We start from the raw sequence: 26,746 nt of genomic DNA on the forward strand, positions 1-26,746 counted from the left end.
AAAGTGTGATGGTTGGACCAGATGATCTTGAAGGTCTCTTCCAACCTTAATGATTCTATGAAAGACAAAAATCTTACTCTGATTCTCAGATTTTCCAGTTTTTCCTCCCCCTTTGAGTTGCATAGACACTTAAATAAATAAAGGTAAGCACACACAGCCCCCAGTCCCATCCCAAATCTTTTCTAGGTTGCCCCACATGTGGAACCATGCGGGATTTGCCTGGTTCAGGGGCTGGCAGGCTAAATGGAGCTCACACCAGCGTGCTGTGAGGCGAGCTGTCGCGAGGAGACCAGCTATGGAGAATTGACTCGCATTGCCCTTGTGCGCGAGAGGAACTCCAGGAACCTTCCACTGTGCCCAGCGCTTCTTTTTTTCCCTTTTCTTTTTAATACTAACGTGGTTCTGAACCCATGTTGAAAGGAAAATGTTTTCTTTCACCCTTTAAGTTCTGGCTGTGGAAGGATGCTTAAAATGTATACTCACTCACTGTATTTTATCCTCGAATTTATCACAGGTTGAGCCCACCTGCTAGCCCTTGGGACCCTGCAGTTTTGTCCCAAGTTTGGCTGCTTCCATAATATTTTGCACAGAGAAATTGGGTCATGATTTTAACACCCTCTAATGCCTCTATTGTGTTCTTGGACCTCCGGGTCTTTGGGCAGAATCTGATGCAGGGACCCTAGGAACAAAAGGTAAATAATGACTATGGTTCACTCATGAACCAGTGCTCACTTTTGTGATTTCTGACCTCTAATTTTGGACAAGCACTTACAAAAAACGAGCTGTCAGAATCCCATTTTCCTGCTCTCCAAAAGAGCCTGTTTTTGACAGTCTCTGCTATTGTCTAGATAACAGCTTCCTCCAGCCCTCCTCCACGCACAGCTCTTTGTTGTTCTCCTCCATAGCTCGGGAGTTAAAATAAAGCTTTTAGCAAATCTGGCATTTCCTCCTCCTCTGCTCTGCTGTTGTCACAGATGATTTTATAGAACAAATCTAATTTTACCTTCAACAAGCCTTGTTGTTGTTTGTTGTAGTTTTTTGTTGTTGTTGTTTTTTTTAATAGCAATTCTTATAATGATAGTGAAAATATTCTTTTACATGAAGTGTTGATTTTGGTGGAGAATAATATCCCTCAGCCTGGCTTTCTCTGCTGTCCACATATTTTTGTAAAATTTGCAGTAGGTTTTCTATTTATATGAATACTTCTGACCTCACGGGTACCTAGGACGCGAGGATCAGTAAGAAAATGAAAATAAACATTTATTTTCCCCCTTTAACATGTAATATATTGCAGTTATTGGTTACCTGGCTCTGCTGTATGCTCAGTGGGGACATGTGCCTATCCCTTCGGATGGAACATGAAAACAGCACAGTATTTCCAAACCAAAGCTTGATGTTGGAGGGGTTTCCCACCTCTTTCCTCCTTGTCCATGCTGAGGAAGGTCGCCTGCTCTTTGCATGGTCTTCCTCCATCTCAGTCCTGGCCGTCGGTGCTCCATTGCCATCATCTGGCCTTCTGTAGCCTTTAATCTGAAGGATTTGGCCTCCCAGATTGTCTTCATAAATGTTTCTGAGGTGGAAGCTGAGTTATTTTCTCAGTACTCTCAGCACAATCCTCCCGCGGGCTCCACGTTGGAAGCAGCAGAAATGTGAGCGCCTCCCTTCAAACTGAGGGAGCACGGCGATGTGGCCCAGCACTTTTTCAATGCTGCGGTGTAAAAGACAACTCTGTAATCTCAGGAAATATTTCTGTCTTGACCGTGGAAGTAGGACGGTGACTTATTAAACACTGATTTTCCGTTTCAACCAATACATTGAACGCAACAAGCGGAGGCCGCCTCTGTGGCCTTTGTGCTGGACAGAAGCAGCTGGGGTGGGTGCAGGGGGCACAGGCTGGGGACACGGTGCTGACACGAGGCCGATGCACGACACAGGGCTGGAGCAGCTGGGTTGGCCCCTGTTTGGGCAGCTCCACCTTCAGTCACAAACACAGGTCACAGCATGAGGCCATGAAACGCCCACGACATGGAGGCTGGGTGAGCGCGGCAGCACAGGCGGCTCTGTGGTTGCGGTGGCTTCAACAAGCCACAAAATGGCCGCCCCGAGGCTCGGCTTCTGTGGTAGCGTGTGGTAAAATGGAGAGGTCCCCAGATCCAGCTGGTCACAGCCTGGGCAACTTTTGACACAGAAAGGGGTTAAACATCACGGTAACCTGTTGAAGGTGTTCCCTGTGTCTTGGTCTTTTCTAGATCCCTCCTCTGGGTCACAGCTTGTGCTTTTAAAATCATTTCGACCTCCGTAATTTTTTGGCAGTTTGGGGGAAGAGCCCGTGAGTTCAGGAGAGTTTATTTCTGGCTAGAGAATGCAGTTTCAGATGAGACATCTGATACCAAGAAAATGAAGCGCGTCTTGTGGGAATACTTCGTTCTGTCAGAATATTTTTGTCTGTTTATTTCTGCTGCTCCGGCACTTACAAGAGATGCTGATTACAAAGAACTTCTTGAAGGAAAGAAAGGCAGAGGTTACAAGGCTTTGAAAATTAGAAACACAACCAAAAAAAGAATTTTAATAGAGACCGAAGGAGAAGAGCTTGAGCAGGAAAGAAAATGAAGGTAGGAATGTAAATTTATTTATTTTCTAGCTAAAAGCTGTGTTGTATGCTACAGGGAACCTCGTGAAGGAATTTGGAGGGAGGTGTGATTAAAAGACTTGAGCTTTTTAGATATTTTTTCCCCTCCACCAAAAGCCTAATTTAGGCTGTGGTGACTACTGCCTCCTACACAGCCCTGGAAATGGTGACGACTGGGGCTTGGTGACCCCTGCCAGCACTCAGAACGTCTCGGCAGCGGTGGGATTTGCTCAGAACCAGGTCTGGGCCGTGTAAGGGCCACACGCAGGCTGGGAAGGAGGAACTCCATAAAGGCAGCTGCTGGGTGGATGAACCCCCAGGAACCTCTGGGACAAAAGGGGGGAAAAAAGGGGAAGTGGAGGAGGAACTAGAAAGTTTTGTGATGTTTACATCTAGGCTGCTCGTTCAAGATGAGGAAGCTGGTCCCATGACAATGACTCCAATTGCAAAAGGCCAGAAACTCATTTTTTTTCCCCCCTTAGGCATGATAACCTCTACAAAAATAAAAAAAAATAAAAAAAATAAATCCACAAGCATTTATTTGGTGATTCTGATAGACACTGCAGAATAGCACAGTTTTGCCAAGGAAGAAGACCCTTGAAGCAGCACCGTTGCTTGAAGTAAGGGAGTTTTCAAAGAAATATTTTCTAATTGATGTTTCAGATGACTACAACTGAAATAATCCTGGATGCTCTAGAGAGGAGGCTGCTGTTTGTTTACTTTCTGGTAGGAAGATCTTTTTCTCACAAGGTAACAAAAATAAGCCAGTTTCTGGTAGATGGCATCACCTTTGTGAATGTCAGTGGTATGGGAACCATTTTCCTGCAAATGCTTTTACTGGCTGTCCTTTTAGGTGCATTCATTCCTATTAGTCTTCTGAGTTTATAAAGACTAATTTTTAGAAAATATTGTGCATATGTTTTTTGAAATCTCCTTTAAAAGATGGAAAGAATGTATTTCCACTTTTTAAAAAAATGTTTTTAAGAAAGGGATGAAACCTCTTCTAGCAATGTGTCATTTATAAAGGTTGATGTAACAGTGTGTGCCTGTGTGTGTACATGCAAGTATGCACAAAGAGATCAAGACCAATTTACATAGGGAGTGTTTATCTTCCTTTTTGCCCTTTCCTGTTCTGCCTCCTCACCCCTCCACTTCTCTGCATGATGGGCAGGCGACTGCACTCCTCCTTCTGGTGCATTTTCTTTTCAGGTTACCCCAAGCTACTGTGACCACCTGGGTGCCCCCAGGCTTTCCTTGGGAAAACAGTGTTCAGAGATGCCAGGCAGAGCCTCTCTGCTCCCCAGGATAGCTCCTACAACCGAGCTCTCGCCTCCCTGAAGATTTCTGTCAGGCAGAGCTGCACGTTCCCTACCTCAGCTTAGAGAAGTGCTCTCTGCAGAGCCAGGCCCGCCTGGCTCCCATGCAGCTGTGGCAGCTTGGCTGTGGTGAGCAGTGTGGCAGGAGTCCAGCTGCCTCCCCAGCTCTGTCAACTCGCTGAAATATTTGAGATATTGACGATAATTGCTACAGCTGTTTTGGTATATTTTCCCTCCTTTCTTTCCCCCTTCTTGCAAAAGAGATGAAGAGTGACAGAAATAGATTCTTAGGAGCTGAGAGCTGTCTGATCACTTAAAGGGTTTTTTATTTCCATACTGCTCTTGTACATTAGTCAGGATTTTGATGGATGGCCTGCTGTAGGACATAGTTAGCGCTCCCTTTTAGCTCTGCTGTGTTCCAAATGCTGTAATTGATTATACGGGTATTGGAACAGACTTTTTTTCTTTTTATGAGTTCCCTGGGCACTTTGACCACAGCATTTCAAGGAAGTAAAACAAGGGGGATGATCAGGCAGGTCGGCAGATAGGCAGCACTGAGGTCCTCCAGAAGCCCATGACCCTACAGTGCCGGCTGTATGATCCCAGTTCACTCACTATGAATTTATCTTAGCCACACCGCCTATATCCCCTTTGCCTAATGTAAAGCATATGCTCGCTAAATTAAGGGCACATAAATTTGTCATCATAAATTCATGCACTGGAGCATAATTAAAGCGGAATCTGACAGCCTTTCTAAAAACATTTGGTGCACCCATTAATTTTGTCTCCCTTATGAAGCATTCTAAGGTATTTTATGATGTGTATTCATGCCAAGAACTTAGCTATGTATTTTTGATGATGTTGGATGACATCGATGGCATTACTAAATTTGATTGCCAGCAGCCTCTGCTGTGAAACTGTTATTCAACAACAGAAGAATCTTTTTAACTCTGAAAGTACATCAACACTGTAGTCCCTATTAAAGGTTGGGATTTATATTCTAAAAGCTGTCCCCAGGCACTCCAAGCATAGATGCTGCTTAGTGCTCCTTATTGACCTATCTGAGACCAGAATTACTAATAATTTTGTTAGACACTCATCAGGATCACAACACTGTCAGGGCACTGCATGTCTGTTCCTGTTTTGGCCTGCTCCAGTGCTCTCTTGTACCTGAACTGCTGGAAAATCAATCTTGTCTGACAGGACTGTGTTCACCTGGGCTTTTGGCAGCAGCAGTGCCAGCATCCATGCTAGCTGTGCATGAAAAGGAGATGCTACACTCTCTGCGCTCAGACCAGTGACACTGCACACCAGCCCCGTTCCTGCAGGGACACAGCTTCTGCAGACGTACTAGCTTTCATTCATTCCTCTTCCACCCTTTGCCCTGTGAGCTGCAGAAGCCCTTTGTATTTAGGGCCTTGCAAGTAAATGTAGCTCCTCTACAGAAACACCTTGCATTATTGGCAGTTCCCCATTTATTCCACTTCTTTTTCTTCTGACAGAGTTGAAAGCCTACAGTTTCACTTCAGTCATCACGGATCTCCCCAATTTCTGTCCTGCGATAGGGGTGAAGGGGGACATTTCTTTGTAAGGTGAGAATTCATAAGACCAGAGCTCTGATCACAGCAAAGAAAACCAAAAATGCCAGTCACCATCAAGAAATCTTTTTATTTTTTTCCAGGAGAACATTTATGAAGTTTAGGTCAAACCATTCACCCCACCATAGCCATAAAACAGCATCAGTAGTAGGATTGAAGTGATTATTGTTATTGTGGGTGGTTACTTTTTTGGTTTTGTTTGTTTCTTGAGACAGATGCTCATCTCCTTACAATAGACATTGGCTGTGTCACCTCCCTTATAGCTGACCTATAAATCCCAGCAGTCAGGTGAAAGGTTGTTCAACATTTGCATTTCAATGTTTTCTTCTCTTCCAGTTCATTTTGTTTTTATTAAATTTGAACATAGCATTTGCATATTTCAGATCTGGTTTGGGCTTTACTTGCCTGTGTGTCGCACCAGCAGGGTAGGGGGTGGAAGGACTTTGAAAGTTGCCATGTCTACCACAGAGCAGTCTGGAGAGCTGAAGCATACCCAAAGCCTAAATTACAACTCTGATCTGCCAAGTTTGGGCTTTGAGGGATTATCTAGAAAAAGCATCACACTGACTCTTAAAAGAACCCTTTATTGTATGTTTTACTTTCTCTTTTCAATCCAAACACCAAAAGCAACACTTCAGTTCTGTCTCAGACCTCTCCCTTTTCAGAGAAGCTGGCACTTTTTGAGGATAGAGGTACTCTCCCATCCAACTACCAGACAATGCACGCCCAAGGGCTGAAACAAACCTGACCGAACACATTCAACTCATCATGCCAGAGGCCAAACTCCCCTTAGACCAGCTATCTCGGTACAGAAGGGTTTCCCTTTGGTGACCAGCTCTCCACTCCCTGCAGCAGTTACATCCTAAATCCATCAGACAGCTCTGCAAAAGCCTTCTCCTTGCCTGGCTGAAAGTTGCTTGATAGCATATGCTGTGTGACCACCCTCCTGCCCTTGCCACTTCAAGCAGGCAGGATCCTGACAGGGTGTTTATATTTTCCCCACATCCCTCGCTCTCCCCTGGCCTCATAGGAACGCCTTGGGCAAACGGTGAAACAGTGATAATTCCCATTTCAAAAACAAAATTATGGGCTTCACTGTTGTCTTTCTTCACAGAACTTCTCGTGCCAGTTTCATTGCTTTCCTGGTAGCGTGGTACACAAAGCCTACAATTTCTGCCACATCACAAGCCTTTTTACAGTTTGTATTCTTGGGGAGATTAAATCTAAAGGTAATGATCAATAGCACATCTAATGGTGCTGACAGCACTTTCATTCTAATTAATTAATTGAATTCTAAATACAAAAAGGCTACTCCTGGCTCAGGAATCAGTATTCTAATTGCTTATTTGATTAGTAGCTAAGGATCAGTACTGCTGTAACATATAAAAGCTCAATCTAAAAGCACAATGGCCTTACAGTGGTTTTAAAAGTAGCTCGTCCTGTACAAAGCAGCTGTTATTTAAGAAATGGCACACAAGAGTGCTCAAAAGCATCTCCAGCACCTGCTAGGGGCCCACAGCCATGAAAGTGAACAAATGCGCTACTGACACGGAAAGTGGCAATTTGAATGTGTCCTTCAGAGGGTGGAAAGTGGCAGTAGTCTTAAGACTTGCTTTAAAAAGTAAAGTTCGAGCCTGCAGCAGCAGCGAAGTGGAAGACGTGGCAGGATGACCATCTCAATAGCAAGTCAGTCCTTCATTTAAAGAAGCTATATTGCAACCTTCAGAATGAGGACAGTATAGCTACCCAGCTAGCTGGCATGCAGATGTTAAACACAATTAATTACATAGTCACTTTAAACAACTGGCTCCTGGGAAACTCTTCACCAGTATCTGAAGTAGACTATTGATCTGATAAGGACCTCTGAATTTCTGAATTAAGTGAACTAGGATTGCATTAATTGGATGTAGACCAGTATAAAGCTCAAGTTGAAGTAAATCCTCACTAAAAAGGCTTTAGCATGACTAATTTTCAGGCAATCAGCACTCCACCTTGCTTAGAATAAGGAACCTGCAGGGCTACTAGCCTAATCTTGCTGAAGTATTGGAAGTCCTAGTACCAGACAGATACACGTTTTTATATTTATTTACAATATGCCTACCTGAAACACTCCTGGGACGCTGCAATTGGAACCACCTACCACCAATAAAAGCAGGTGAAAGATCAACATTTCTGATACAACAGTACTTGGCCTATCAGAATCACAATGCAATATCCTTTTACCCCCGGGGTACTTTTCTTCCATGTGAGAATCTCTCAGAGGTTCTTCAAAGCCTGTTACAATAATGCTTCCCATTTACTTTAAATGGATTACAGCAGCCCTGTGGTACAGCTGAGCTCATCATTTCAAAATTTTAGTACATAGGGTCATCTCAGAGCATTTTGTAATCACTGTAGGCTGTGGCAAAGATGTTGCAATTGACCAGGAAGTTCAAGCAAAAATCTCAGAAATGGAACTTGAGCATCTCCTTAAGGAATATGGAAATTAATATAAAAAGACACAAAAATCGTAAGTCAGGATCAAGAAATTTCAAAGAGTGACTTGAAATATCATGGAACTATTATGTCATCGTTTTTTAGAGAGTATTTTAACATTTCAAACCCCTTAGTGTTGTTTAGGACAAGCAGAACCTCATGAAGAAGCTTACTCTATTTCAACTGCTTTATGTCCAAGACAGTTGAACACAACAAAAGCTTCTGAATATTCCCACAGTATTTACATGTCTCACCTTTGCGTGCGTGTTAACTTTTCAGTGCAAAATGTTTCCTGTGATCTGACAGTAACTTGACAGTACTCTTCCCTCCTGCCACATAAGTCATTTTCATTAAATTATACTTGATTTGGAAAGATTCTACTATTGATGTACTCCCCCTTTTCTTACTTTAGATCATGCTTCTACTGAAGTTCTGTGATACTGTCTTCCACATTAAGTGATCTCAAAGCAGTCAACAAAGTTTAAAATAACATATAGACTATCACATTATAGTTCACTTTAAACATGAGGGTTCATGACTATCAAACAGGATGACCGAGCATTATTTTAACTGTTTTCATAATAAAGTTATTGTACAGCTTCATCAGATGTATTTGATGCTCAAACACCACAAATAATTACAGAATATTCCATAGTTGGGCTGCATGCTCTTGTCAGGTTAAAATTGTCCAGAGAAACTGGCATTGCACTCTTCCATCTATTTATCCTATTTTTAATCATCCATGTTAATTTTAAACCCTGTTGAAGGTAATTTTGAATTGTAAAAGAAAAAACACTAAGCGGGATTTTCTAGACTTTGGCAAAGCTGCACTTGCACTGAGTTACTCACGTCAACACAAAGCATTGTACATTGTCTCCAAGACACGAACACATGCACAACTTCAACCCCTCCAAATCTGACATGTCCAGGAAGCAAGACAAATTAATTCTTTTCTGGAAATGGATCAAATCTATCCTAGCAATAGGGAAAGTTAAACACACAAGAGGACAAGAAGATTAAAAAAAAGAAGTAGATTTCACTCATATTGCTATATTCTACAGGAATTTCTTCTACCACAAGAGCAACTGAAAGTTCCTAAGAAGTGGGTAGTTCTAAAAAAGATCCAAGCCACAGATCAACAGTTTGTGCTAGCTACACCCGCTATTTGGTTTAAGAAAATTAATGCATGCAAGATGATCCTCCAACATTTACTTTTGAAAGACAGTTAAATCTAAGCCATAAGAGACTTGGGCCCACTCTCAGATACGGGAGGCTGCTCGCAGCTGCTCCGTTCAGCTGAGCTAATCAGACTAAATAGAAGTGGCCCCACCCACGAAGCCGCAAACAATACATGCATTCAGGAGCTGTTCTTTGTTTTATTGAACGATCGAAGCAGGACTATAATCAAGTGTTGGTCCACTCTTATCATCAAAAAGAAATCTGTTCATTTTTTTTTAATAACATCAACACAAATGGAAGAAACATGAAGCATCATAATAGGAACCTTTAACTACAGGATGTTAGACTATGCTCAGACTGGTGCTACTTCAGTACTTCTAGACTCTCCACTGTATAGACCAGCCACACTAGTGTTTATCTCCAAATCATTACAGTTCTGGGTAAAGCACCCTTCTGGCTATCTGAGCCATCATCATGAGATCAAAATGCCATTTCTGCCACTAGAATCCTGATCTTGTAGCATTTAATATTTTACTAAAGAGTAACAACTATCCTCTCCAAAGTTACATATAGCCATTATAAATATTTACATCAAACATTTACAACTGGTTCATAATATACAACACAACAATTTAACTATAATTTATAATCTTCCTGTGTCATAATTTCAGTCTGTTCTGCACACAGTCACAGGCAGTACAGGGCATTTCTGAAACTCATGTTACATGATAAAAAAATGGAATGATGTTACTTTCATAACAATCAGTTTGGGGGAAGTGTTTTCTTTGTTAAACAAGCAGATTTCAATTTCTAAACCCAATCTAGTGCTACTACTAACTTTTAAAATAGGATTAAGAGGAGGAAAAAAAAGATACTTGGAAATAAATACAGCTTTAAAAATTCCACAGTTAACCATATAAGAATATTTGTTTTCACACAATGTAAAGGAGACCTTACTCTTCATCATTTCCCTGCGCTGGAACACTTCAGTTCAATCCATTCTTATCTTCTGATTTGTCATCCTGTAAATAATGCTGTCATACCCAGGATCCATGTTCCAGAGGTTGTAGGAGATGACTATCACAGCTAAAGCAAGACCTATCATCATCCACAGAATAATGTTGAAGATTACAGAGTAGTTGTAGTTGTATGGATAGGCAAGGTTATATGGATTATCTGATTCACTCTGTAACGAAGAAAGTAAGTGTATTACTTTAACAAGTTATTTTGCATACATAACACATTCTGACTACATCAAAAATCCGAGCCATCTAAATACGAGAGATGCATTTTTGTCTAGACAACTCTGATGCTAGGGCACAAAATGCAAAAGTGATTATGTGACTGACATTAATGAAATCCAAAGGAAGGGTCTGACAAGAGCCTTGTGAAATTCAAAGACGACAAATGCAAAGCCCTGCACCTGGCACAGAATAACCCCACCTGACAGCACAGGCTGGGCACTGACCAGCTGGGGAACAGCTCTGCGAAGAGGGCCCATTGGACAGGGTGAACAAAGCTGCCCCTGTGACGATGAAGGTAAACTGCATCCTGGACAGGTCAAAGAAGGCATTTATTTCTCTCTACTCAACCCCCATGAAGCAGGGCTTGCATGCACTACTGTACTGGGGAAAACAGTGCAGGAATACAAATTCTAACAAGAAACGAGGGAAGTTTTCACAGTGAAAGTGGTAAGATTTTGGAACAGGTTGTCCAAGGCTACAAGTTCCACAGCCTCTCTGGACATTTTGAGAACTTGGCTGGACAAGGACCTATGGAGCCTGATCAAACTCCTAAATTAATCCTGCTTTGCGCAGTGGGCTGGATTAGACCATGTCCAGAGGTTGTCTTTAAACTAAATTACTGTACGATTTATTCAAAATCATTAAAGGTAAGCTGACCTCTTCACACCCATGCCTACATCAAAGTCAGTACCCTAGCCCTTAAAAAGTTATGCTCAGGTAAAGAAGTGATGCAGTTTGAATGCATTTGTGCTCTCAATAGGTGAGATACAGAAACATGTACGTATACTACCTGTGAAGACTGGAGAATGGAGCGAGTCTTCCTTGTGAGGGGAGAATTAAACGTCTTTACAGCCACCACTTCTACTACTGCATTCCCACTATACAGATTATACATCTCATCTGCAAACTGGAAGAGCAAAAGTGACTTAATTTAAAGCCTAAACCGTAGCCAGGAATTAAGGAGGGCCTTGTAAGCAAGATGTACTAAACCATAACATGTCGGCTTCAGGATTAAGAGGATTGTAGGAAGTTGTAAAATAAAACCCACTATTTTTGAGTTCCAGCGAGAAAGGGCCAACTTCCAGCTGGTTTACAACATCTCAGAGTAAACGGTTACTTGCCTTAGTGAATTCATGCTTTTACACTTTTCCATCATGCTTTTGAAACTCAAAATTTACTGGTGTCAGGTCTTAATAAGTATTACCTAACGATTACGTAAGACCAGCTAAAGCATTACTTACCTGAATGGTTGGAAATTAAGATTTATACAACTTCATGGCAAGGGGAAACTAATCACTGTATCCCAGGATAAAAAAAGATTTCCACATTTCACTGGGCCAGTCTTGGTGAGACATGCTGGTGGTTTTTTAATGCAAGATGTTTGTTTAGGAGAAAGACATATCAGCTCATGTCTTATATAAGGTTTTAATATATTCCTACTCCTTCATCCAGAACACCTAACATACTATGAAAAATGTTGACATCATTCTATACAGTGACAAATTGTAATATTCAATTTTATAACTGAACAAATGCGTTTTAAAAATCAATTAAAAAACAAACATCAATAAGGCCATCACTAATGAAGTGACAGTTCACAGCAGAACACAATCAAAAAGCTAAATCCCATGTTGTTAACACAAAAAAATATTTCCTTAGTATTGTTATGAGTTTTGTTCCTTAGATAGAAAGCGTACCTTTTGCAAGGAGTCTACAAGAATTTGAGAAGCATCCTTGAACTGCTGAGAGTCTTCCCCATATCGTTTTCCAACTTCTTCCAAACCAGCCAGTTCCAGAGAATACAGGTCTGGAGAGTGATCTTTGGCCAAGTGCTTGTGTCGAGACAGCTTTGGGACACGATTGAGGACAGAAAGAATTTAATTCATAAACAGGTTACTTTAAAAACAGATTTTCACAAATTCAGTTTGCTGAGACTAATCCAGCCTCACTTTCCACAGTCATATTTCATGTTGATTAGAGAATGGAATTTTTGGCCAACTTAACCACAAAGATGTCCACAAGTGTTTTTTTTTTTCCCCTTACGCTACAGAAGAAAGCAGACGATCATCATGTAGCATCTATTTATAACATGAGATCACATACACATAATCTAGAACTCTACTAAAAGAAACATACTTTTGTTCTTGTCAGAATCCTTTCTCTATACTTGCCATAAAAATAAAAGTTGGAAGAAAAAAATAACTATAATACCTGGATACTACTATTCCCTCCACCGAAGCTGGGCTTTGCAAAAGTGAGTAAACTGCAACTTCCACCTTACTGCTGCCGACATACAAAAGTATTTTACTTAAGGAGTATCATCTACTCATCACAATTCATGCTACAGAAGTCACTCTATCTTTTTAAAGTAAATGGAACAATGATATTTTGAAGTAAAATGGTAGACAGGGCAAAGAACATGTTCTTAACTACCATTATACTTCTCAAGTAAGAAAACTAGGAAAGCCCTGCAAATTCCTCATTGAGTACTTCCTGTGGGTATGGAGAAATAGTAGCTCAGAACACCCCCTGCTCTCTCAAACACAACAAAAGAGCAGCTACAGAGGTCCAAAGTTCTCATTTCCTTCCATAAAAACAAGGCTGATTCAAACACCTTAAGAACACACTATTTAAACTGATGCACCAAACGATACACTTGAGTGCACATCACTGTTTGCCAAGTACCCTGGCTATGGCTTCTCTACCTTTAAACGGTATCTTTCAAGTTTGAGACCTCAGGTGTAGGAAGTGTTTACAAAAAATAATAATAATAATCTTACCAGGCTTGCAATATCATGTAGGACTTGTAGTTCTGACAAAAAAAGCAAGTCAACCTGGGGAAGGAGACAAAAGAAAAAGATGGGCATTTCCTTCGATGAAACCAGAGTCAGAGAAACCTTATTTTGTTGCAAGCCTCTGTATTTTCTAACGGGATATGTCTGTTACAGCATCAAAACATACTGGAAGGCAATTACTTTTAATAAAGTTACTTACAGAAGAACTTTAACCTTAGTTCTTAGAATTCAATTAGAAATAGAAAAGGGTACTCTCCTAGGCAAAGGAAGAAGAAAATGGAAAAGCGTATTAGAAAATAATCTACAAGTACTCATTGATTATATTTTTTTACCTCGTTGTTTCTGCTGAGGGAGTTGAGAGGAAGGGAGCTGAGAATGGAGTTGTCCTGGAATAAGCGGTTTCGCAGTTGGCGCAGCGTGACAGAAAGATCTTCAAATACAGAGTTTGCCTTGCCCACCATGTACACTCTCTGCAGGAATAGCCATTGTTTAATAAGAGAGATTCGTTTTTTAGTTTCTCCAATCACACATTAACAATCAACCACACTTGCAAATCATGCTCCAATGCAAAATATTTTCATATAACTGCTTCTGCCCCAACCAGACAAGTGGAAAGTGTTCTTACTATTTAGAGCATTTGCAATCAGAACTGAAGCAATACTCACTTCCTCGCTGGGGGCCAGCTGCAAGACCACAGGAGTCTCCTCAGAGAACAAAGTATGAATAGCATTCGCAACACTGTCCAGACTGAAAGGAACAGCCTGAAACACAAAGTCTGGTTAGATTTTTGGGTAAAACTGGACCTGACAATATAAAAGGAGAAAACGACTTAAGTCTGGAAAACTAAGACAGCCTCTTTTTGAGTAGAGTATGAATAATTCCAAAGTGATAGCAATCAGAGCCAAGGTACAAAATAACAACTGCACATCTGTTAATAGACTATTTATTTGCAAATATGGTGAACACAATACATTTTTAAGAACTCCAAGAGGCCATGATTGTGTAATTAAGAGGCTTACTTAAGCTGAAAGTATAGCCTCATTTACCAAGGAAGCCAGACCAACAAATTTAAAAGCAATACAAAAGGCTGAACCCATGTTACAGTAAATTGAAAGTTATGAACCACAGAAAGCTGTGGAATGAAAATATATCAGTAGAAAGACCAATGCTGAAACACCAAAGAAAAGAACCACACAGAAATTATTGAGAGCAAAAGAAGTCCTAGGATGACATTAGAACCATTACAGGTAAGCAAATAAAACTCTTAAGTTTTTGTAAACGCTTATTTCTAGGTTTTATCTAGAAAGAAGCAGAATGACATTTCCATTCACTAGTTAAAGAGCACAAAAATCTTTTTTCTAGTAGATATTGGTAAGTCTGTAGGTTATGATAATTAGTATCCAGTGGCCCTGATCAATGATCATTTGAAATTATTCTTGAATACTGGAGAACCAGTGCTTTGCCAGCATACATTTGAGGCAGTTCATTTGAAGCCACAGCAGTGAAAAAACTGAAGACTGGGAATCTTAATTTCTTTTAATGGGAAATAAAGAAAATAGGCATTAAGTACACCTTAGAACCTTCATAAGTTACAAGTGTGAATATGACTGAAGACTACTCGATCTATTAGGTAAGGGTTCTGCAGGTCAGGTGTACTACATGGTCTGGTACAGGCAATCTTCAACCAGTTTTGGTCCAGATACCATTTCAGCAAAACTAGTATGTTACTACCTGAACTAATGAGCTGTGCTGGAAGGCTGATGTGAAAGCAGATTTGCATTAAGCTGAGTTTGACCTGTGCTCGATTTAAAGCCGTGTAACGTCCTCATTAATCACTGATATTTTGCAATAGATTAAAAGACTTCCTGATAGCTGTAGATGTAATTTCATAAGGAAATCATCATCTCATCTTGGGGTGCACAACAGGTTAGCAAGATTAAACAAAAGACTATTCAACAATCACTGATGATTCCTCATAGTTTGACTGAAATATTATTATTCATAATTTTATTAACAAGAGGGCAGCAGTCCCACAAAGCCATGGTAAACTGGTACAAAATAGTCTTCTGAGACAGGCAGAAGCATAATTAACTAACTAGAAGTGACCTGAAAAACACCTTAATTGAAAAACAACTCTTTTGAAAAGGATTTAGGGATTCATGCTGGAAGAACAACAGCTCAACATGAAGAACTTGTGCACTACTGCAGTGGAACTGATTAAAGCAAACCATGTATTACTGAAGAAGCAACCATAAACTGTACGGTTACCAATATTTTGTACGGTTACTGTGTTCCTGTTAAGGTGTGTGCGGACAAAATTTTACGACAAGAAAAAACGAGCATAAATTAAAATACAGGAGATAACACCTGAACACAAGAAAGTGCCTATTTACTGAGAGGGTGGTCAGGTAGTGGCACAGGTTGCCCAGAGAGGTTGTGGAGTCTCCATCTCTAGGGATACTCAAAATCCGACTGGTGATGGTCCTGGACAACCTGCTTTGGCTGACCCTGCTTGATCATAGGGATTGGACTAGGTGATTTCAAGAGCTCCCTTTCAACCAAAATGATTCTGTGACAAGTATGAGAAAAAAGTTTCAGCAAAGATGGTTGGTAACAGGTAAACATAACATTATTTGTTGTTTTTTGTTTGCTATAGTATAATCAAATATAATCGTGTCTCATAGTACAATATTTCAGTCCAGTACTTGAGGAAAACTCAACAATTGCTTAGAGATAGAAACAGTACATGAAAGAATCAACAGCATATAAAATGCTACCATACACTTAGTTGTAAACAAAATAAAATAAAATTTAGCAATTCTGATTGTGAATCAGTAAGTTAACAAAGAAAGCAGTGGATTCTCTGCCTCTTGGTGCAAACATATTACAACTAGATGCCTTTCAAGGAAAACGTGCTTTTGTCAAACAAACTCAACACAGGAGAGTCTACGTTAACTTCAAAGGCCTTTGACCTTGTACAGGAGTCAAACTGGATTATTTATCAATACAGCCTGATCCATCATTCCAGGGGGACAGGTGAACTTCAAGCGAAGTAAGAATTATGAGAACTTCCAGGACTACAGTAGAAAGCCTTGCACTTCTAATTAGATCAAAAGAGTCACAGAAGTGGAACAACCGCTCCAGATGCAGATACTCACATTCTCAATTGGGTAAGAAATTCCTTTCACAGGCAACGTCAGCTTGTCTACTCCCTTCACCGTTACTAACACAGTAGCTCGTGGTCTGTGGAACAGATCACCCACTGCAAGCCCAGGCCAGGAAAGGTCCTGTTACAAAATAGTAGAAGACAAAACAAAACAACCACTTCTATTTCACAGGAGGACAGAGAGAGGAACCTCCCCGACCATAACAGCAAAATAATTTATTATCTTGTTGATATCTCTGTACAGAACAGCCCATTGGAAATTTCATGGGGAAAAAAGTATGGCTAGAATGCTTCCATTTTGAGTAACGCTGTCTGAAGTTAACCATGAAAAAACTGCTACTCTAGAAGCTACCAGCACTTTCACAGCAAAGTCTGCATTGAGAGAATATTATACATACTGGATACTTCAAGATTTATTTCCCATAGAAAAGTAAAAGCATAGTCTGTATTTATTAAGTAAAGCTTTGATTTTAAAACAAAAAAAAAAACCTTTCATAAACCAGCACAGGAACATATTTAGACACACTAAAACACTAACATCTTGATATGTCAGTACCACAAAGAAATGGGAGGAGGGGTGTTAGTAGTACTAAAAGACCACCACCAACCTAAAAACCTACAAACTTCCATAGAGACATTAAAGGATTCCTTAGTTACTAACTAAGGAATTTACATATTGGCAAGAGCACAGTGACTGGTACATGGCTAGTTTACTCAGGCACAAAAATACAAACTCATCTGTTTGTCATGAATTCAAACAAATTCCTCCATTTGTGTAAAAGATGTAACTGCTTTTTAAAAAAAAAGTTTTATGAAACCAAATTATTTGGATTTTGGATGTAAAATGTCATTGACATTATGAACTGTGTCACTTTAAACAAAAGAAAAAGCCTTCTATAACATCAACAGGGACGAAAACATGGTTCAGTCTGGCCTTCCCTTAAAAAGGGGAAGACAACCTAATGACCATTTTTGCCAATCTCCGATCTAATGCAGTACATATTTAAAAATCTTTACAGTATAACCTACTACACTGTCAGATTAGTTTCCTAGACTACAGCCTTGATGCAAACTGCAAAATGAGTGTTTTAGACCCGCAGTATTCTCAACAGCAGTGTCAGAAGCTGCCTACATAGTGATCTCTACCTTAATGACAATGCTTGTAACAACTTCCAGTTTCAGTGCTTAACTAAATACAGCAATCTAAAGACCTTCCTTCCTTCCTTCTCTGCCTTCTTCTAGCATTTGACATAGTAATAATTGAGAACAATTTCTACATGATGCTACCGATCTATCACAGTAAATGAATTCCAAGCTTTGGTTAAAGGAACAGAGTGAATACCTAAACACTTTTTTTCCTTTATAACCATGTCCTTCCTCAGGATGACCATTATGCTGAAAGTCAGGTGCTCAAAATGGGCTAGAACCCCACACCGTTTTGTTGAGCATCTTTACAGGCAATGCACCCAGGACCATCTGATGTATTTTTTTTCTTAATAATACAAATATACTTATTGTGAACACTAGGCGTAGAAATTTATTTTACTAGTTTCACGATTACAAGCATAATGAATTGACACCATGCTATGTTAAACAAGTTCCAAAATACAGGCTAAACAGACCTGCATTCAAACCAGTTATCTCTTGCCCAGTTGCTGTATGGAAGAAATGGGAACTGAACTCCCCCTCCAGCACTGTGAGGATATCCCAGCTTGCAGCTTTCAGCATCTGGCTGCACACAGACACTGCTAGACACCTTGCCATTAAAAACTTTCATATGCTACTTCAATAGTCACTCGTCCCTTCTGCAGCCCAGCAAAAAAAAAAAAAAAAATCAGTAAGCAACATGGAATCTGTCCATGGACTCTTACTTGCCTGCCCTACTTCAAACATCACTAAAGCTACGTTTGTCCAAAAAACTAATTTGGGAAACAAATTAGGTTTTCAAGTGCTTCGATTACTTCCTAAGCAGCCTTTTCACTTGTTCTAATTAACTGTGCTTAGCAGACAAGCTTGCTGACCTGACAAAATGCCTGCTCAGCCAAGACGTTTCTCATGATCTTCAGAATACCCAAGAAAAGATCCCTATGGATAACTCACAAGAATTTGGAGAGGACTCCACAAGTTCTTGCTACAGGACTACAGGGGATGGGAAACAGCACATAGCTGGGCATCTGAACAACTGATGAACATGACTGCTAAAGACTCTGCAGGCTTGCTTCCTTCTATAGCTGATGATTCAAACTAGCCAGCTAGCACAGCCTCCTTCTGCTCATATGACTGGTACAGCTCCGGGCTCGGAAACCACGCTCTGACAAGTCATACATGCCTCAAGACAGGATGATATTTTATATATTCCAGCACATGACAGAAAGATTTGCATGTTTCACCGAGTAAGTCCATAGTTTTAGAGTTGTTTCAAAAACAAGCCATCAAACATACCTCTTCAACAGAAAAGCCCATGGATAATGCAGCGACATCTGGAATCCGATCGCCAGGAATTGGCCAACTTCCATCTCGAAAAACAACTGACTGAGGTGTTCGTAAGATACTAAATTCATCACCACACACACCTAAAAACAGACAAACAAGCAAGCTGTCACATTTCTTACAGTCTTTCACTCACATCACAGAAGCAAAGCATACCAGAGCTTTCATTCATTCTTGTCTTTCTCATACCTACCACTTTATGCAGAATATGTAACAAGTAACATTCGCTTTAGTGCTCTGGAACACGAGGCAAGGTATCTATACAGCAAAAACTAAGCATGGACAAATCCACAGTGACAAGACTGGACGATGACTAAAGCAACCGCACAGTACGCTTCTACCTACTCACTAGCAGGCCACGAGCTGTGTGACAACTCAAGCCTGGCAAAGCCAACCCTCAGCAGAGCCAGGCAGAATCCAAAAGCCCAGCTCAGCAGCAGCTATGCACCAACACGGCTCTGTTTTCTTCCGGGACTGCACGGCGTAACCCCTCTATTTGTGTAGTAAACAGCCGGAGCCACTGAGCCCAGAGCCGACAGGATCGGTTGAGCTCATCAGCGCTGGTTTAAACAGAGCACTGCCAGGAACAGCCTGGCTCCTGCAGAACAGCTCCGGTGTCTCTGCCCTGCCTCCTCAAGCACGGGAGGTCACAAGACTTCTTGCTTGGATGCAGCACTCGGCCTCGGCTGACTGCGTGGAGCCACAATCCGCAGTACTCCTCATGCTGAGTTTTCACTTACCTGGGATCCCTCTCCCCTCTCACCTTCAACAACAAAGCTGACTAAGCATACTTGTAAGGTATAGTATGATGACATTTATGCTGTAATAAAGTCAGAGAGGACTACATAGAAATGAGAGAGAGAGTTATTTTAATCTAGCTTCCTAGTCACTTCAGCAGAACTGCAAGACTGTGTGTACACAAACCCAACAATCTATCTAAATCAATTCTAAAATATATTTGGTTAAAATTTGTGTATAAGCAGTCACACACACAATGCAAAGTTTCAGAAATATCCTTCCCCAAAGAGCATCTGTATGTGCTTCTACCATAAAAATCACCTGATACAATTCTTAAGAAAATCAAGGAAGAAAGCAACAAATATTTGCAGGCCACCTGAGCTTCAGTTCCAATTAAACAATCAGTCTGATTATGTACTTCAAAATTACATGTATGTGCTAATCTTTTGAAGAAAATATAAGCATTTACTCTCTTGATCACTGAAAATTAGTTACCAGCCCGAGCAGCTGGTAACTAATTTTCAGCAGCACAAAGTACCTCTCTAAGGCATCTGTAAACCTAAAGGCCCTTCACACACACACAAAAAAAAGCAAGAACCAGTAGTAACTGATGTGAGGGGCAGTCTTAAGTTTTCTTTAAATTAGTTTAACCAATTTGCCCTTGAAGATGTTGCTTTAAACCTGGGTCATGATCATGCATACAAATGTTGACAGTAAACCTGAGCTATGTTACAATAAACATACTAAAGGAACAAAGTACTGTGAGGCAGGTCAGGGAATGGTGGCAAAAGGAAGGCAGCAGACCAAATCAACAGATGCATACGGAGCAGGGTCAAAAATGCTTTTGTTTTAAATTGATATTTGTTCTCTGGATGGCCTGCTATCAAGTGTAATGGTAGAGCAAACCACAGTCCCTTATCTTGAAGCACATAAACGTTTCCATGCCAATTTGCTTAAGAAGGAATTTACAATTACAGTCTCACTCAATCAAATAGTGACAGGACAAGGGGTTTAAACTAAAAGAGTGTAGGTTTAGGTTAGATATTTGGAAGAAATTCTTTACTCGGAGGGTGGTGAGGCCCTGGCACAGGCTGCCCAGAGAAGCTGTGGGTGCCCCATCCCTGGAGGTGCTCAAGGCCAGGCTGGATGGGGCTTTGGGCAGCCTGGTCTGGTGGGAGGTGTCCCTGCCCATGCCAGGGGGTTGGAACCAGGTGGTCCTTACGGTCCCCTCCTTCCCCGGCCAGCCTGTGACCCCACACGACACCCCACAGCCCACACTGCCCAGGCAGCGCCCGCTGAGCTGCCGCTCGCCCCACCACCCCCCCCAACCGCCCCCCAACCACCCGCCGGGGCTGAGGAGACAACCCCCCCTCCCACCCCCCCCCGCGCGCCCCTTCCCAACCGTTGCGGCCTGGCCGTTGAGGCGCGCGACCGGCCGTTAACGGACACTAACGGCCGTTAACGCCCAGCTCGCTCCCTCCCTCCCTCCCTCCCTCCCTCCCCCCGTCCCCTCACCGGCCAGCCAGGCCGCGGCCAGCAGCACCGCCGCGGGCACAGCGCCGCGCCGCCCCATGGCACCCCCGCCGCCGGCCGCCGCACTGCCAGGCCCAGCCGGGAAGACGCCCGGCCCCGCTGCGGAGCGCTGACGGGCAGCCGCGGCGGCCAATGAGAGGGCGGCGTTCCCGGCGGCGGGGCGGGCCGGAGGAGAAAGCCCCGCCCGCTCACGGGACGGGCCCGTCAGCTGAGGCGCTACCGCGCTAGGGGCGGAGCCGTAGTTTGAGTGGCGTTTCCGCTGGGCCAATCAGATCGCGGGGGGAGCTCTGCACCATTTCCCCCTACCGGTAAATTCATGAGGAGGCGGAGCCTAGCGGGACTGAATTGACAACCGCTTTGTCCAATCGAAGCGCGAGAGGTCCGGGCCTCGCCCCTCCCACCTCCCCCCAGCGCTGCCGTGACGGCGTTGGGCGGAGGGGAGGGAAGGAGCTCTGATTGACAGCCAAGCCAACCAGTCACAGGCTCCATGCGGCGCCGTGTGAGCGGGGGCACAGATGGGGGCTCTGAGGGCGTACCCAGCCGTAGCGTTGGCGTCTGTGCTCACAGGGAACCGTTAGTGGTGGGGCGAGTCACAGAGCCGTTAGGGCTGGAGGAGACCTCCAGGATCATCTGGTCCAACCGCCCCCCTACCACCAATGTCACCCACTGAACCGTGTCCCCAAGCACCACGTCCAGCCTTCCCTTAAATAACCGTAACCTTTATAAACCATGCTGTGTGCAGGGGGCTCTGAAGTTCGGCTCCTGCGCAAGTTATGAGCACTTCAAATGAATACTCACATATTCCATACTCTGCATTGCGCATCACAAAACCAGCACCACATAACAGCTTTTGTAAAGTAAATGCAAATAGTTGTTTGTGAGATTACTGGGATGCCGTAGTAAGTGTGATCAGACTGCTTGTTTCCTTATGGTCCCTTCTACCTTCACAGCAGGGTTAAGAGAACGCACAGATGACAAGGCCTGAATCACTGAACAACAAAGAAATTGAATAACTGCTTTTTCAATGACCCTGGCATGTTCTGTTCACTGAGGAAGGCAGGAATGCATGTTAAAAACTGTATTGTAAGCTAACAATGCTCACACAACGTGTATGTCCATGGGTTCTAGTTTAAGGTTATGTGTGTTACCTCATTTTTGGTATTTACGAACTCTTGTGTGCCTGACTTTGCAAACGTAAAGCGTTCTTGCTTACCATGTATGTTTTAGCATAATTTCACAAAGTTTTACCTAACTGGGACAATGAGGATCCTGCAGCAACGTGCCTGTAGCCTAAAGCCACATCGCAGGATCGTAGGCCATCAGATAGGGGCGTGCGCTGGGTTGCCTTGTCGCAGTAGCAGCGCTATTGCAGAGCTGCACAGTCACCCTTATTCCAGCCCCCATTCGGATTGGATATAACACCCAAAATGTTGATAGAAATAAGGCCAGGATAGTGCCTCAAAGCAGTAAGTTTGTGAAACTGCTGGAGGGCATTAGGTGTATGTGATGATGTCTTAGATGGAAATGTAGTGGAAAGTGCAGAACAGAAAGGAGAATGTGAGGGAAGAAGTTTCTTCCTTTGTCTAAATCAAGGATTTCTTAAAAATGTGAAGTATTAAAGAAGGGGACAGGGTAAATAAGACTGCTTTAATGAAGTTATTTCTCTTATATCCACTACTATCTCTGCATTTCAAATCTAAGCATGTTAGCAGTCATTTCAGATTTTGTTAGGATTGTCTTGAGATTGTTTTCCATAAAGCATTAATTATGGAAGTCATGCTACAAAGAGTTTTAACTTACTTTTTTCATATTTACAGAAATATTTATTTATTTTTTTAAGTCTTAATACTAGAAATAGAACAGAAATTAGAGTATTGTATTTGGTTGTTCTTATATTCCTTTTCTGCTTTGAATTACTTTTCTTCTTGAAGTCGCAATAGAAAGATGGTTTGTGAAAAAAATCTCTCTTCCACGTTCTTGTTCTCGTCTTGGTTTCTTCTTTGCAAAAATAACAAATAGAAGCAATACATTTCATTATGAAACAGTCAGCTCTCACTAACTCTGTGCACTGCTTTTCAGTGCCCACTGGGTATCTGCATTGCAGTGAAGCCGTGGTATAAGAGAATAATACGATCACTTTAGAGGCTGGCAGAGTTCTAGCTATTTTCTCTAGGCTTAATTTAGATCCCAGCTGTGCTTCGAAGAGAGTGAATTTTGTATCCTGTAAGCAACATTTGTGACAAAATCTACACGCAGTAAAATTATTCTGTTAAACTGATTTCATTTTGAGCTCCTGCTCAGGGCAAGTAAAAAAATATGAGCCTACATGTACATTAGGTCAGAAATAATTTTTATTAAGCCATATACTGGTAGTAGCAGTCACAAAATCAAAGTGCCAGCTGTAGGCAGAATATCAGGATTCACTGGCTCTTTTAGTAGTGTGCTGTGCAAAAACGTCTGCAGCAGGAATTGCTCATGTGGTGTTTAGATGCTGCCTTTGCCTAGAGCCCTGTCTATTCTAACAGCGTTGAAGATGAAATGATGGTAGAAGAGGGAATATGAGAAAAGGACTAAGTCAAAGAGCCAGCCATTTGGACTGGACTAATGCCTTATCGTTTGGTTTCATGTATCACTACTAAAGCTAGTGTAGTTGCTAGCAGAAGCAATCGTCTCAACCATCATTTCCAAAATCATGTGGTAACTGAAGAATATTTGCATAACTGTGGCAAACACCAGGTCAGTCGTATTCTGCAGGAGAGAATGAATGCCCAGCGCCGGGTACCATTTGGACCTACCAGGTCCAGAAGAACTCCCTTTGGTACCAGGCTTTACGGTGCTGCAGAAAATTTATTCACAGAAGCTAAGCATAAGCTTTTAAAATAAAACTGAGATGATGAAACATTGTCTTCTGTGGTGCTTTCCGATCCTGGCATGCTAGTGGAACATGTGCTTAACGCAGGATGGTTGGACATCCCCTGGCCTGTGTCCTGAAGGGTCGGGACAAGTCTGCAAGCCCCTCTGTCAGGCAGCAAGTTGTGGGGCTGCTGACATGCTGGGAGACCAGGAGGGCAGGCAATTGTTTGGAAGCACATGTGCCTCGTTTGGCTGGCCATTCACGTGGCTTGCAAGTGATGGGTCTCATGTGAAGGGCTGCCAGCCCCTGCCATTGAATGGCTTTGTGGTTTCTTCCGTCCTGTCCCTGTTAGCGGATTCTGTCTATGTAAACAGAAACAGCATTCCTGCAAATGGGGAAACCAAGACTAAATCAAAGGCAGCTCAATTTCTAAAGGGCTCAAAAACAAAACAAACAAACAAGTAAACAAACAAACAAAAAACCAGCCACCCTTTGTTACTGAGTTAAGGCTTAGGCTGCATCAGAAATGAAATCAGCTGATTTCATGAAGACTGAAATTATAAGCAAAATGTAAGTTCTGCCCTCACTAAAAAGCGGAGATGTCTTCTCTAACTATTTGTGAAAGGAATGAAAAGTGCCTTTCTCTTCTGTCGGTCAGCAGATGACTTTGTCAATTTAAAGATGATTGCCAGCTTTCCGTGGGACTAAGCTACAGTTAAAGCCTCAAAATATGCATGAGAACCCCATTTTAGGGTTGTTTTTGCTAGATCCTAGATGTTCTTCATATAAAGATAACTGTATTTTGTGTGTGTGTGATTCTTTTCATAACAATTCTCTCCACAACCCTGTTTATTACTTTGCCAGCACCTGAGGGCTCACTGGAGGTCAGCATGCCACCGTGCACTCATTTTGTCCCCATCCTGCAGAATTTGTGGTTTGGATAGTATTAGGGGCTGGAATAAGTTATCATGAGGTGACTGGCAAGGAGGAGGACCCTGCCTCTCTTGCCTGTACTTCAGGTTATGCTGCTTTCTCAGCCCCTGAGTGATCTCTCTGCCTCCAGTGATCGTGGTGGATTTCAATAAATGTATTTTACAAACATGTTGTTCTTGTACACAGCACTGAAATCTGGTAAGGCTATCATTTTCACTTAAATCTGAGGAAGATGGTCATCTGTAATCAACACAGAAGAGATGATTTCAGTAGTTTCAAAGTCACATTACTCACTATCTTTTAATTAAGTCAGCTTAATCAAAACACATTTTAATGTGCTATTTTAAGGCCATTAAGGGTAGGGGAAGAGTGTGTTTTCAAAGATATTTAAATTAATTTAAATTTATATTCGTTACATTTTCATTCATATTTTCTTAATAATTTTAGCAGTAACGACTTGAGCAAAGTAGATTTGTCAGCTGCCTTTGGTAGGTAGTTTCAGCAGGCGCCTCTACGTAGTGAGCACTTTTGGCACCATCTTGTGGTCGAGAATACAGCTGCAGCCTCTCTGGATTTGTATTCCCGTACTTGAACCAGAAGTTAAATGAAACGCAGCCTCATGAGAGTCCCCGTCCTGTCCCACTACCCAGCCATGCAAGTAAGCAGTGGCTAAGAGCATCACTGAAGTGGATGACAGAAACTGAATCAGAACAAGGGAATACAAGAATTTGGTGAGAACTGGAGTGAAATCACTGTTCACTGTTTTCTTCCAGGTCAGCTGAGAATTTAAGTTACTCTGTCCCCCTTGTTTGAGCTTACACATTTTAGTAACAGGTAAAAAGGTCATCTTGTCCTAAATGCACAGTGTACCAAGAGCATCATCCCTTCTTTGGCACAATGACCCCATATAACATCAAAACCCAGCCTGAGCTCGTATGTGCAGGTGTGTGAGCTGGGCAGTGGCTGTCCTGCAGGTCTGCAAGGCAGCAGTGGGTACCTGCACACATACTCGTACACACTCGTGACAGCAATGCAGGGTACGTTGGCTCCCTTTAGGTGAAGGGTTAAGCAAATTTATGCTTTCTTCTTAGCAGATTTAAGAGCTGGCCTCTGAAACCTGCCTTTTTCACTTTCCCAACTGAAAGGGGCAAACGTGGCCTTTTGTATTTCTGGTTAACGAGGCCTCTGTGCTCTGTCCTTTTGTGGTAATCAGCACGATAGTTTTGCAGCCCCACAAGCCTAATATCCTGTTGTGACAACTCAGCCTTTCTGGGACTTGGGCTGCAAACACATCTCTTCTTCCAGTTTGAGAAGGTTGAGGATTTGGTGAGATAGAGAAACTTAAATTTGATACTCTCCGCCTCATCCCTGGAGAGATTTAATTGAATTTCACCCAGGGGAGAAATCAGTAACAGCAGATAAACAACTTAGCTTGCTGTTTCTACTAAAATAGTTAACAAAAGTGTAGTTAAGACTTAAAATATGTTTTGTCCTCATTAAGCTTTTACGTTGTCTCCATCCTGAGCTCAATAGAAGCTCCTGCTGATGTGAAGGGTCCAGGTGCTTTAGTAGTCATTGCAACTGTTAGTGTGAAGTTGTAGGGTACTGCAGAACTAATCTTACAGCTTTTTGCTTTTGAAAGGGCTGATGACGTTTCTCTTTTCCCGCAAGTTAGGTTATTCCCCACTCTGTGCTGCATTGGCTGCGGGTCTCCTCTCAGTTCGCGCATGGTTATTTTAACGCGGCTCTTAGCTCAGCAGAAAACTATTCATTTTTGCAGAGCTGGTTTTCTTAAA

At 42.1% G+C, this 26,746-nt stretch overlaps 1 protein-coding gene and 1 long non-coding RNA gene across 2 annotated transcripts; one reads left to right on the forward strand and one right to left on the reverse strand.

Annotated features, from left to right (window-relative positions):
* Positions 1 to 1,476: 1,476 nt before the first annotated feature.
* Positions 1,477 to 18,850, forward strand: LOC136786643 (uncharacterized). The gene is made up of 3 exons (XR_010825863.1): positions 1,477 to 2,612; positions 3,293 to 3,379; positions 18,055 to 18,850. It is a non-coding gene; the product is annotated as an uncharacterized lncRNA (long non-coding RNA).
* ATP6AP2 (ATPase H+ transporting accessory protein 2) lies at positions 9,375 to 21,300 on the reverse strand. The gene is made up of 9 exons (XM_048053851.2): positions 21,146 to 21,300; positions 18,845 to 18,975; positions 16,395 to 16,523; positions 13,902 to 13,997; positions 13,569 to 13,706; positions 13,222 to 13,275; positions 12,139 to 12,288; positions 11,232 to 11,348; positions 9,375 to 10,383 (listed from the first exon to the last, which is right to left on the reverse strand). The coding sequence occupies exons 1-9, from the start codon at positions 21,201 to 21,203 to the stop codon at positions 10,189 to 10,191; spliced, it is 1,068 nt and encodes a 355-aa protein (XP_047909808.1). The 5' UTR covers positions 21,204 to 21,300; the 3' UTR covers positions 9,375 to 10,188.
* Between the last annotated feature and the right edge of the window lie 5,446 nt (positions 21,301 to 26,746).

Source organism: Anser cygnoides, chromosome 1 (assembly GCF_040182565.1).
Source record: "Anser cygnoides isolate HZ-2024a breed goose chromosome 1, Taihu_goose_T2T_genome, whole genome shotgun sequence".
NCBI lineage: Eukaryota > Metazoa > Chordata > Aves > Anseriformes > Anatidae > Anser > Anser cygnoides.

Coding starts and splice junctions, on each gene's coding strand:
- ATP6AP2 (XM_048053851.2), bottom strand. CDS start 21,203: ATGGGGCGGCGCGGCGCTGTGCCCGCGGCGGTGCTGCTGGCCGCGGCC. Junction 12,289..13,221: donor TACATGATATTGCAAGCCTG/GTAAGATTATTA, acceptor CGTGTCCCAAAG/CTGTCTCGACACAAGCACTT. Junction 10,384..11,231: donor CCATTCTCCAGTCTTCACAG/GTAGTATACGTA, acceptor TCTTCGTTACAG/AGTGAATCAGATAATCCATA.